The sequence below is a fragment of the Callorhinchus milii genome, unplaced genomic scaffold (assembly GCF_018977255.1).
Source record: "Callorhinchus milii isolate IMCB2004 unplaced genomic scaffold, IMCB_Cmil_1.0 Scaffold22, whole genome shotgun sequence".
Taxonomy (NCBI): Eukaryota; Metazoa; Chordata; class Chondrichthyes; order Chimaeriformes; family Callorhinchidae; genus Callorhinchus; species Callorhinchus milii.
Window position 1 is genome coordinate 2,771,664 of NW_024704763.1, and position 13,263 is coordinate 2,784,926.

The 13,263-nt window shown below is 44.9% G+C and overlaps 1 protein-coding gene across 1 annotated transcript; it reads left to right on the forward strand.

Annotated features, from left to right (window-relative positions):
• The first annotated feature begins 3,012 nt into the window (after positions 1-3,012).
• Positions 3,013-13,022, forward strand: LOC103186490 (very long-chain acyl-CoA synthetase). Its single transcript, XM_042343020.1, has 10 exons — positions 3,013-3,651; positions 5,644-5,853; positions 6,475-6,633; positions 7,145-7,269; positions 7,659-7,853; positions 8,850-8,940; positions 10,162-10,360; positions 10,987-11,084; positions 11,729-11,859; positions 12,525-13,022. The coding sequence occupies exons 1-10, from the start codon at positions 3,156-3,158 to the stop codon at positions 12,699-12,701; spliced, it is 1,881 nt and encodes a 626-aa protein (XP_042198954.1). The 5' UTR covers positions 3,013-3,155; the 3' UTR covers positions 12,702-13,022.
• The last annotated feature ends 241 nt before the right edge of the window (positions 13,023-13,263 follow it).

A 13,263-nucleotide genomic window follows, 5' to 3' on the forward strand; every position in this document is an offset into this window, starting at 1 on the left:
AAGGGAATGTCAGTGTGGTTTACTGGGTATCAGCCTTGTCTCTGGTTCAATGCATTGGGGAATGAAACCCCTACATCAGGACTCGCAGCCAAGCTTGAAACTCCATTGCCGAACTGGGAGGCAGATGGTCAGTCAGAGGTTGCATTGTGCGTCAGCCTGGAGCAATGGTAACGCTCTCGCCTCTGAGCCAGAATGTTGTGGGTTCAAGCCCCATGTCGGGACTTAGAATCATATAGTCGAAGCTGACACACCATTGCAATGCTGTGGGGGGGGGAGGAGGTTGCATTGTCGGAGGTGCTGTCTTTCGGATGAGACATTAAACTGCTGCATTTCGCCCACAAAATACAATCAATCCACTTTAGAGTCAATTCAGTCTGTTAGGCTGCCTGTTCTGTAGTTCCCACTAGGCAGCGGTGTTTGGATACTTTGAATTACTCTTTACTGAACAGCTATGATCCCTTAGTTGTTTGAAAATATATAGTTATTTATAAATAGAATATTTAGTACAACAGAAATCCCAAATAGCACACAACATCTTCTGTTACAATTTTTTTTCTTTTCTCCCAATAACAAAACACATTCCGTTGTTTACGGTACATTCCTTCCCCGCACATTAGGTTGTGCACACATTTTTTTTAGGGACACTCCTATGTTCCCTTCACTGGTAAGCCTCAAGAATATTAGCTCTACACTGGCAGGGACTACCAAAGTATTGCTATGGTTCACCCACCTCTGCACTCCTTATCTTTTAGCCGTATAGATATTCATCGCTGAAGATCCACTTATACCAGTTTTATGAAAAAAGACCCAGTCCTCCCAAAACAATCCTCCAAAATTAACTTGTCTTTCAACTCCTGGCTAAACTTAACTCTAATTAATGTAAACATTCTTCGTGACATTTACATGTTGTAGGTGCTTCGGTTCGTCAAATGCAAGGATTTTTTTTTATTTCAATAAAAAAAACTGCACACGTAGACATACATTTTTTTAAAATCTGAATTCAGTGCTGAAATTGCCAGCGCTTTGGACTCTTGACTCCAGCAATCTATTTCTGAGAAAAGGAGAGTTGCGTTATCTGTTGACTTGATTTATTTGGTAGCAGCCTCTCCCACTTGTGGATCAAGAGATTGTTGGTTCAAGCCCCACGTCAGACATTGAGTTCGTGAGCTGACACACTCGGGCAGTACTGTGGGAGCCCTGCGTTGTCGGAGGTGCCGTCCTTCGGATGAGATGTTAAACACGTTCCCGTCCGTGCCTGTTCAGGTGGATGTTAAAGATCCCGCAAAAAAGAGAAGGGAGTTTCTCTCTTCCGGTGTCCTGACCAAAAATCCCTCAAACGTGGCTGTTTGTGACTTATAGTGCAATTGTCCTGCCGCTTTTGCCTACAAAAACACAGTCACAATATTTCACAATAAATCCTGTGAAGCGCTTTGAGGCTTCTCAACAACGTGATAAGGCACTGTACCAAACACAAGGTTATTATTATTATTTCTCGCTGTGTTTGTGTGCCTCAACAACTACACCCTGATGCTCTGAGATGCTACCGCGCGTGGAGAGGGCTGTATAAGTGCAAGATGTTGTTGTTGTGGATGCTCCAAAAGTCCAGGCAGGGTAGCCATTAAGTCCTGACATGAATTTTGTTGGTCCAGAACCAATTTCTGAAGCTGAGATTGATGTGAAAGTGCTTCACTGGGCATACAGATGGACAGAGAGACTTCGCAATTTCAAGTGACCAAATCCTCCCAATGGCATCACAGACATTAATAATAATAATAATAATCTGTGTATTTGATGTAGCGCCTTATCGTGTCTTCGAGACGTCTCAAAGTGCTTCATAGAATATACTATAAAGTAAAATGGCTCCATATTTTGTGAGCAAAACACGGCAGCCAATTGCACGCAGCATTGTCCCACACCAATGGATTGAGTGATCAAATCATTATTATTATTTAAGCGATTAATGTTCAGAACAAATGCCCCCCAAAAACACACACAATTCAATTCTCTGCCCTCCTAAGTTTAGAAAATGAGCAGCTAAACTTTTTCAATGAACAACAAAATAATTACGCTTGTAAAGCTCCTTTCGCGTCGGGAGGACGTCCCAAGGTGCGGGACGGACAAAGTTACAGACCTGAGCTGGGGTTCGGGGTCAGAGCGGGTGGAGGGCAGTGGGGGGGGGAGCAGGGAGAACTTCTTCACTCAAAGTTGTGGTGAATGCATGGAACTCACTACCCCAAAGGGCTGTTGACGCTCAGTCCTTGAACATATTCAAGACTTAGATAGATGGACTTCTTGTTGCAAAAGAGATTAAGGGATACGGGGATATGGCGGGTCAGGTTATTAGCTGGAGATAGATTAGAAGATTAGCCACGATCGAACGGCGGGGCAGAGGCTCGAACGGCCGAACGCCCTAATCCTGCTCCTGCGTGTTATGTTACGTTATGTCTTGAGAAGCGTCTTGAAGGAGGCAAAGCAAAACGAAAAGTTTTTTTTAAAAAAAACGAGCAACCACAACAGCATAAATCCAGGGTTCCTCCCCTTCCACTGCCCAGTCCCAGCCCTCTCTTCTGGTTCGATCAGAGAGTGTGAAACCTACTGCTCCTCCTCTCCGAAACACCGGCCCCTCAACATTGACCTGAAGGGAACAGTCGATAAATACAGATTCCATGAAATCTGGAACAAAGTTCTACCGAGAAAGTCCCTGAAAGTTGAAATGGGGAGAGGAGGGGGTACGGGGGCAGGAGAGGGCTGGTGAGACAGCCACTGGACTGGGGGGTGAGGGTGGTGAGAGGGTGAGAGGGGTGAAGAGGGGTGAGAGGGTGAGGGGGTGAATAGGGTGAGAGGGTGAGAGGGGTGAAGAGGGTGAGGGGGTGAGAGGGGTGAAGAGGGTGAGAGGGGTGAAGAGGGTGAAGGGGGTGAGGGGGTGAAGGGGGTGAGAGGGTGAAGGGGTGAGAGGGTGAGGGGGTGAAGAGGGTGAGAGGGTGAAGAGGGTGAGGGGGTGAGAGGGGTGAAGGGGGTGAGGGCGTGAAGAGGGTGAGGGGGTGAAGAGGGTGAGAGAGGGTGAAGTCCATCTCACTTTGAGGACTTGATCGGATCCAAGAGTTCTCTCCATCGGGATTTTCGAAGTCAAAGGCATAGAAAGAAGTCGGGGAGCGATGTCCGCCGTGTGCGCGCTGCTGGTGGGCTCGGGGCTGCTGACCCTGGTCCTGGTCCTGGTCCGGGTCCTGGTCCGGGTCTGGTCGCCGTACCTGTGGCAGGACCTGCGGTTCGCGGGGACGATGCTGACGGTGGGGTTCCTGTGCGCGGTGAACCAGAAGAAGCCGCGACCCGACACCCTCCTGGACCTGTTCCTGACCCGGGTCAGCCGGTGCCCCCACAAGGCGTTCCTGGTGTTCGAGGACACGGTCCACACCTACCGGGACGTGGACCGGCGGAGCAACCGGATAGCCCGGGCGCTGCGGGGCCAAGCCGGGCTGAGGGCGGGGGACAGCGCGGCGATGCTGATGGGGAACGAGCCCGACTTCGTGTGCGTGTGGCTGGCCCTGGCCAAGCTCGGCTGTGCCGCCGCCTTCCTCAACCACAACATCAGGTCCCGGTCCCTCCTGCACTGCCTCCAGGCCGTCCGGACCCGAGTGCTCATAGCGGCCGCAGGTGAGAGGGTTCTCCCCGGGAACAGCCCCCGACTTCACCTCTCCCTCCCGCTCCCCCCTCTCTTTCTCTCTCTCTCGCTCTCTTCTTTCTCTCTTTCTTTCTCTCTCTTCTTTCTCGCTCCCTCTCTCTCTTGTCTTTCTTTCCTTCCCTTCTTTCTCCCTTCTTTCTCTCTCTTCTTTCTCTCTCCCTCTCTCTCTTGTCTTTCTTTCCTTCCCTTCTTTCTCTCTCTTCTTTCTCTCTCCCTCTCTCTTGTCTTTCTTTCCTTCCCTTCTTTCTCTCTCTTCTTTCTCTCTCCCTCTCTCTCTTGTCTTTCTTTCCTTCCCTTCTTTCTCCCTTCTTTCTCTCTCTCTCTCTCTCTCGTCTTTCTTTCCTTCCTTTCTTTCTCTCTTCTTTCTCTCTCTTCTTTCTCTCTCCCTCTCTCTCTTGCCTTTCTTTCCTTCCCTTCTTTCTCTCTTCCTTCTCTCTCTTCTTTCTCTCTCTCTCTCTTGTCTTTCTTCCCTTCTTTCTCTCTCTCTTCTTTCTCTCTCTTCTTTCTCTCTCTCTCTCTTGTCTTTCTTCCCTTCTTTCTCTCTCTCTCTCTTTCTTTCTCTCCCTCTCTCTTTCTTCTTTCTCTCTCTTCCTTCTTTCTCTCTCTCTCTTTCTTTCTCTCTTCCTTTTATTTCTTACTTGCTTTCTTTCTCTTTTTTTTCTTTGTTTTCTTTCTCACTTTCTTTCTTTAGTGGAGTCCTGCGGCTCTCGGGGGTTATAGAGCACTCGCTTTGCGAGCGAGAGACCTGAGTTCAATTCCAGGCAGAGGGCCAAACCTTGAGCAAGTTTCCTTACTCCACACAGAGCCTAATAATAATCCCTCCAAAACCAAAAACAATAATAAATTGGTCATTTTCAATCTACGACTGTTTGTGGGACATTGCTGTGCGCAATTGGCTGCCGCGTTCGCCCACAAACATACAGTCAATTCACTTTACAGTGTGTTCTGTGAAGCGGTTTGGGACATCCTCCCGACGTGAAAAGCGCTATATCAAATGCAAGGATTATTATTATTATAATGACAACTACATTGGGAATCCAGAGCCTTTGGAAGTCCTCCCTGTCTGAAATGTGCTAATCAGATGTAAATGTAAATATTAAAATGATCAAAACGAAAATAAAATGATTGTTGTTGTATTTTGCACCGAAATGCAAAGGGTTAAGTAAGTGTCAGATGGTGTGGGTGTGTGTGTGTGTGTATGTGTGTGTGTGTCTGGGGGGAGGGCAGGAAAGAAATTAAGTTGAAAATTAAATTAAACTACAAATAAATACTAAAAATTGAATAAACTGGCGATCTCACATTCTCCACAGAGGCATCTGTTGAACAAATGCTGTGACTCTCAGCACGTCCCTCCCCGAGAGATACTTATCATGAAAAAAAAACAGATCAATTAAAACCAATGACCCCACTGGCTCTTTCACCTTTGCCACAGATTCAGGAACCCTGGCTTTTTAACCTCCTCCCTCCCACCCACTCACCTCCGAAATCGAAAACCCATTTCTGACCCATGCAACCAATGTAAGACAAAAATATCTCCCTTTGTAACTCTTGGATGTTTTTCTAATTTATTTATGGAGGAACAGAGTCCTGTGTGCTGTTTAATCTGATCTCTTGATGTAACTTTCAGTTGACATTCAATGCAGTATCTTTCTCTGTGTGTGTGTGTGTGTGTGTGCGTGTGTGTTTAGAGGGGTTCATCTGGTGTACATTAACCTCCATCAAAAAATAATAATAATTTGGTCACTCGATTCACGACAGTTTGTGGGACACTTCCTGTGCGCAATTGACTGCCGTGTTTTGCCCACAAAGTACACAGTCATTCCAAACTCTTGAAGACGTCACAAAGACGCGATAAGGCGCTATATCAAATGCCAGGATTATTACACTTACAGCGAGTGTCACTGCAGGAGCTGTTATTGTATGCGATCGATTGATGTTACTTTTATTGTTCATTGCTTGAAAAGATCTGAGGAGTTCTGTCGAGGAGGTGCTGCCAGATCTTAAAGAGAAAGATATGGCTGTCTTTATCCTGGATGATAAATACACCACTGATGGGATTGAGAGCCTCAATGAAAAGATTGATCAAGCGTCTGACTGTCCATTACCCGTGTCGCTGAGGTCAAGCATCACCTTGGAGGATAATTTTATATACATCTACACATCAGGAACAACAGGTAGTCCTAATACTTCTTCATTCCATTCTATGCCTATATATAGGGATTCTACACCTGTACAGTGCTGTAGTGTGGAGGTTAGCACATTGGCCTCGCAAGTGAAAGGACCTGAGTTCGATTCCCGGGTGGGGCACAACCTTAGGCGAGTTTCCTTATTTCACACACCTCTGGTTACCCAGCAGTAAGCAGGAACCTGGTTGTTAGTCGTTTGGCTGATTGCTTCCTGGGGTTAATAATCCCTTCAAAATAAATAAATAACAATAATAATAATAATAAATTGTTCGCTCAATCCATGACAATTTGTGGGACGCTGCTGTGCGCAATTGGCTGCCGAATATCGCCCACATAATATACAATCGGTCCACTTTACAGTATAGCCTGAAGCTCTTTGAGACATCTCAACCACATGATAAGGTGCTACATCAAGTCAAGGGTGATTATTATTATAAGCTTTATTGTTCAACATTGCTCCCATTGGACATATGATGGGGTGCTACAGGATCAAGTACAGTCAAGTATGGAATCCAGGGGGTGAATTTAGAGGTGATTCATGATGCGTTGGCTGTGATAGATATTGCTCTAATGATCTGATGTCTCCTTCTTACCTCTGTTCATCTGCAGGTTTGCCCAAAGCTGCCATCATCAAGCACAGTCGTGCTCTCCGTGGCTGCACCATTCTCAGACTGTTGAACATCTCTGCCGATGATGTGGTGTACCTCACCCTCCCTCTGTACCACAGCAGCGGCTCCCTGATTGGCATCTGTGGCGCCATTCAGATAGGTGTGATACCCTCACGATTGAATGGGTAGACATGTCCATACCGGTCTCTCTGCTCAGCGAGTTCCAGCCTGCTCTGGGGGATGAATAGTCTACTCCTTATGTCACACTGCATGCATAACAGTGAATGGTGTGGGAGGTTGAAATGTTAGCGCTGTCTATATAATAACAATAATAATCCTTGCGTTTGATATCCTTGCATTTAACTCATCATGTCGCGGAGCCATCTCAGAGCGCTCCAGAGAATATTTTCATCCATGAATATACGATCAATTCACTTTACAGTACATTCTGTGAAGCGCTTTGAGACGTCTAGAAGACGTGAAAAGCGCTATATCAAATGCAAGGAATATTATTATTATTATTTTGTAAAATGTAGTGACAGCGTACTTTTTGTGGGCAAAACGGAGTGGAATGGGCCAAAAATCCTGACCCATCTTTTATACGGTTTCGAGTGTTTTTTTTTGTTGTGATTATATTTCGAGGATTGAATTTCCTTTTGTTTGTGCCGTAGGTGCAACCATTGTCTTGCGTCGCAAATTCTCTTCCAGCCAGTTCTGGGACGATTGTCGGAAGTATAATGTTACAGTCATCCAGTACATTGGGGAGGTAATCCGTTACCTGTGTAACGTTCCCAAGGTAAATACTTACCCTAATAATCTTTGCACTTGATCTAGCACTGGGTCATGTGTGGTGACACAGAGAATAATGATCCTTGAATTTCTTTGTATAATGCGCCTTATCAAGTCGTTGAGACGTCTCAAAGCGCTTCACAGAATATACTGTAAAGTGGATTGTTTGTGTATTTTGCGTGCGAAATGTGGCAGCCAACTGTGCACAGAAGTGTCCCACAAACAGTTTTTTTTTGAGGGCTTATTACCCCCAGAAAGCGATCTGCCAGTCGACTAACAGCTGGGTTCCTACTTACTGATGGGTAAGTAGAGGTGTGTGGAGTAAAGAAACCTGCCTGAGGTTTCTCCCCGGCTGGGAGTAAGATTCTGATTTCTTTGTGTGTTATTTTGTTGTAGAAGGACAATGATCGTGATCACAAGGTGAGGACTGCGATAGGGAATGGGTTGCGGGCTGATGTCTGGAGGGAGTTTTTGGATCGGTTCGGAGATATCCGGGTTTGTGAGTTTTACGGAGCCACCGAGGGGAACACTGGCTTCATGAACTATGTGGGTAAAATCGGATCTTCGGGTCGTACCAACTTCATTATGAAGGTAAGAGAATCCCACAATCCCAGCCTCTATAGTCCCATCTCTCCATTTTGGGGGATAATTTGCGACATTTCTTAACCAGACAAGGAAACCCATCAGAATTCCTGTTGACCCGAGGAACTCCGCTCCACAAGTAGATCTTATCAGAGCGGCATTCCTGCAGGTCAGAGTTAGAGGGTCAGTTAATCCACGGGGAATAATTTATGGGCATCCTGCCTTAAAGGAGTTCACACAGGGGCCAGAGAGAAGCAGAAAGATTCCTAGTTTGCGTTGGCGCATTCTCTGCTTGTCAGATTGAACCTTTGAACGTTGCTTAGACTAATGATTGAAAGACGTCAAGGCCACTTGTGTTGTTGTGTGAACTTTTGAACCGTGTTTTAGATAACATTGTTTTAGACTAGATGTTTTCAGGCCTTTTCATTTGTAACAAGGACTTTCACTGGGAGAACAGACTGATCGCATTCTGGTGGTTTGGGCTCAGCACTTCACCATGATTATCGTTCCGCGGTTTCCGTTGCAGATCCATGCAGAGAAATTCCCTCAATGAACAGTTTGCCCCTTTTTTCATGTCTGTTCATGCTTGGGTTCACCTCTCTCATACAAAAGTGTAAGTGCTACTCACTGCTGATCAAAGCATCATACAGAAAGATGTCCTTTTTCCCATAAGGGTTGAAAATTTAGGTGGTGGGGGGAAGGGGGCAGGTAACAATTTGCACTTATTGGATCTATTTAATGATTGGATATGAACCATGTTAGAAATCCATCCACATTTCAAGTATGGGTTCTTAAAATAATCCTCGCATTTGATATAGCGATCGAGACGTCTCAAATCGCTTCACAGAATATACTGTAAAGTGAATTGAGTGTATACTTTCTGGTCGAAATGAGATAGTCAATTGCGCACAGCAGATATCCAGTCACACTCTCCTCCAGCTAGCAGTGTTAGCCTGGTATGTACCACTTTAGCTCTGAATTAATACTTCCGGTGCCTTTTCACAGAAAATCATGCCATTCAACCTGGTTAAATATGATATCGAAAAGGACGAGCCAGTTCGCGATGCCAATGGTCATTGCATAGAAGTAGCTACAGGTAACGTTCCTCCTGTGTCAGCCTGACCAATTGCAGGGGAGGGAGCATCATATTCCAGGTACAGGATTTAATTCGACTAATGAGAAAATGCTCTGCAAAGCAGAGTTCATCTCCAAAATCTTCCTCTCTCTCCCTGTCTCTCCTCCCCCTGCACAAAAATGGTTGTGATCTGCAGTTTGAAAGCAGAAAGTACAGCAATGCTAATATTCCTTGCATTTGATACAGCGCCTTATCACATCTTCGGGATATCTCAAAGCGCTTCACAGAATATACTGTAAAGTGAATTGAGTGTATATCTTGTAGGCGAAATGCGGCAGCCAATTGCACATAACAGATATCCGGTCACACTCTCCTTCAGCTCCACCTTTTCTGGGAGAAGCGTACAGTTTACAGTATTGAGGATTGTCTCGAGACACGCTTGTTTTTTTTACAATCGGGCGTTATCTCATTCAAAAGCTCAGTGCGCTTTACAGTTAATTTCTATCGCTATTGTGCTGGAACATCTATTTGAAATCTAAGCTCCTGACATTAGGTTTGTTGCCACAACCTCTGATCCACTGAGTGAGCCAGCCTGACTGACAATTATTAACATTATGCTCAATTTAGCAGTAACTGGCTTCCTTTCTCATGGTCGCCTACAAAATACCCTGTAAAGAACTTTGCAACATCCTCCTACTGTGAACAGCACTATATCAAATGTCAGGATTATTATAATTATTAATAATTAACAAAGCAACTGTCTGGGATTCGAAGGGTGATGTCTCCTGTCACAGTTAATGTTTAATCTCCCTTTATACCTGTTGCAAATTGACTATGTAATCAGAACATTTCTCTAATTGAACTGCCAAGTGGTTGATAATAATTTTCCTGTACTGGATTGGAGTTTCAGGCCTGCGTGTGGGGGAGGAAGGAATTTAATATTGGACTCCTGCTAAAGATCCTGTTGAACCGTACTGTTCAAAAACAGAAGGGAGTTTCTCTCTCCCGGCGTCCTGGCCAGTAATCCCCCGAATAAAATTGATCACTCACAGCTTGTGGGATATTGCTATGCGCAGTTGGTTGCTAACAAGTACAATCACTGCGTTCACACTGAAATATCCCGTGGAGCTCTTTGAGACGTCGCGACAAAGTTATAAGGAGCTACATCAAAATGCAAGTTTTTAGTTTATTGTTATCGATCAGATTTTTTAAGATTATTATTATTATAATTATTATTAACAGGGGAGACGGGTCTCCTCATCTCAAAAATCACCCACATCAATCCATTTACCGGCTACGCGGGGAGCAAGAACCTGACGGAGAAGAAACAGCTGAGAGACGTGTTCCGCAAGGGGGATATTTACTTCAACTCCGGAGACCTCCTGTCCCTGGACAGTGACAATTTCATCTACTTCCAGGACCGCGTTGGGGACACATTCAGGTCAGACCCTCGGGGAGATGTTAATGCTGCTTTTACTGTTATTAGTTACCATCTCTGGACTCGAAGAGAGATTGCGGCTTCAAATTCTTTCGTGCCTTGGCACCTCCCTACCTCTCTGACCTGCTTACTCCCCAACCCTCTGCTCTTTGCCTCCGCTCGACTGGCTCCGGCCTCCTGCTTGTCCTTTGTATCCTCTGTTCCACCATCGGCGACCGGGCTTTCAGCCACTATTCCTCTTTTCAATCTCTCCGCCTTGCCCCCCTCCTTCTCCATCTTCAGGTCGCGCCTTAAGACCTTTTTCTTTGACTGTGCCTATGGTCCCTTCTTGCTCCCCTTGGCTCAGCGTTTTGTTCTGCCACTGTCAAGCTCTGTGGGACGCTACTCTGTGTGAGTGCCGCAAGTTGTTAATGTTAGCCAGATCCTACCCTCTTTCTCACCCCCCCCACCACCACCCCACTCCCCTACCTCCTCATCTGCAAGGGTTTTCCCTGGGAGAAAAAGAAGGTGGCGTGGAAAGGAAAGGAAGACACAAATCATTAATGCCAGAAATGCACAGCAGGGTGGGTCAGAAGGAGAGAGTGGGGGGACCTTTGTGGTTTCATTTAACGTTTGTCTTTTGCTGTTAGGTGGAAAGGAGAGAACGTGGCCACCACAGAGGTGGCTGACATCCTGGCCATGGTGGACTTTATTCAGGAAGTTTGTGTGTACGGAGTGGCAGTTCCAGGTCTGAGATCCGCTTGATTTTGTTTTCCTCTCTAAAAGAAAATAATCCGAGGCCCGAAAATATCTGCACAGCCTTATCCTGGAAGACCTTTTAGTCGTAAACATTTTACTTTGTAATCTTTGCATTCCTCCCATAAATACACAGTCACTCCACTTCACAGTATATCCTGTGATGCGTTTTGAGATGTCTCAATGACGTGATAAGGCGCTACATTTAAATTAAGGCAAATTTTAATAATTCTCTACCGTTCTGTACAAACTTCATTTCAGGCCAAATGATCCAGCACAGAAACGTCACACAAGTCAAATCAGTTGAGACCACACATTGAATGTGACAAAGTCTGAGTTATGTCAAACTTGCATAGAATATAAACTCTTGAGCAGGAACTTGGGCAGATGTACGACTTAGATGATTATATAGATCAGATTTATGCAAATTTTATTGTGATACAACACAGTTTACAGGCTAAGACTATGTGGATATCAGGACTTGATGTTTGATGCAGTCTGCATCTGTACCGCTCTCTTCCTCTCACCGCACCTATAGCTGTTCTAAGCGGCTTCTGTAACATTATTACGTGATCTCGTACTGAACCCATCATTGCTTAGGACCCAATATTCATGTTGCACTGTTCTGCCGTTCAGACCATGAAGGCCGAATTGGAATGGCAGTTATTAAGCTGAAGGACAGCAGGGAGCTGGATGGAGAGATGCTGTACAATCACGTGGTGAATCACTTACCAAACTACGCCCGGCCACGCTTCCTGCGACTGCAGGTAGAACTTTACCCAAACCTCAGTGTAAAATAAAGGGGTTTTCCATTGCACATGCTAGGGCTCTTCAGCCTGGACACGAGGCATTTCAGAGAGAACCTTATAGTGGCGTGTATCAGATTTGAAACGGGATTGAGAAAATAAATTCAGAACAAAACTTGCAAAGCAGCAGAACAAGAGGTCATACATTCACGGTTGCAAAGGGCAATTTCAGGACAGACACCAGGAAGTACTCCTTTACCCAGAAGATGACACCCACATCACTAGGACTCGATCTAAGTGACAGCTTTGATACTCTGATGGAGGGTTGGTGTTCTGGGAGGATGAGATGAAGTGGGCCAAAGGGTTGTCTTCATCTGAACCAATTTGTGAACTAAAGATACTGAAAATATACAGTCAATTCCCTTCACAGCGTGAAGCGCTTCGAGATGTCTCAAAGACACGATAAAGCGCTATATCAAATGCAAGGATTATTATTATTATTAATAGTCACCTCATATCTATATTTGTGAGATCTTGCTGTGTGCTACTGTCATGCAACTATAAGAAAATCCTTACACTTGACAATAATCAGTCGTGAAACACTTTGAGATGTTTTGAGGTAATGACACTATCAAAATACAAGCCCTTAATCTAAATAACTGTACATGTTCACCTTCATTTTACAGAATAGCATAGAGATCACAGGGACGTATAAACAACGTAAGGTCACACTGGTGGAGGAAGGCATCAATCCAGCGACTATCCGAGATCCACTCTTCTACCTCAGTGACACCAAAAAGACCTACATCTCCATGAACCAAGCGACCTATGACTCTATTGTCTCCAAACAGGTCAAACTATGAGACAGGATTATTTATCCCCATCATCAGCCTTCTGTGACTGCGCTAAGCAATCAATACTGGTCATTCTGGAGGTGGAATAGGTGCAAAGAAGGATTAAAACCATAAAACCCTCAACAATTGGAAGATTCTCTGAAGTGGCCAATTCGGTCCACCCGATGTAATGAATATATAGTTGTTCACAGCATTGTTACGATCATGTAGATCTGACGAATGAATTCAATGACTATAATACGGAAATTAGCTATTCTAATTGTTTTCTTTTCAATCAAACTCTTTCGAAACACTTTTTTTAAATTTCAATAAATTATCGATTTTACAACACTGATCTTGTTCAAGTCTCAAATCCCATTCTTTCCCGTCATTGTCAGCCGTTCGTTGTTTATAAATGGGGGAAAGTGTTTACAAAGGACTCAAAATACTTGGCAAATTCTACACGCTAAACATTGAATAGACATTCAGCAAGTTGGAATACTCCAGCAGAGCACAAGGTACTAATCATTCCACTTGGTGACAGTTTACATTTAACAGTCAGTAGCTGTGTTATGCAATGGTGCCTCCATAC

What these genes read in the sequence shown, in the direction of transcription:
- LOC103186490 (XM_042343020.1), top strand. Translation starts at nt 3,156, where the DNA reads ATGTCCGCCGTGTGCGCGCTGCTGGTGGGCTCGGGGCTGCTGACCCTG. An exon ending in CTACACATCAGGAACAACAG is followed by an intron (nt 5,854 to 6,474) that starts GTAGTCCTAATA and finishes GTTCATCTGCAG; the next exon opens with GTTTGCCCAAAGCTGCCATC. An exon ending in CACGCTTCCTGCGACTGCAG is followed by an intron (nt 11,860 to 12,524) that starts GTAGAACTTTAC and finishes TTCATTTTACAG; the next exon opens with AATAGCATAGAGATCACAGG.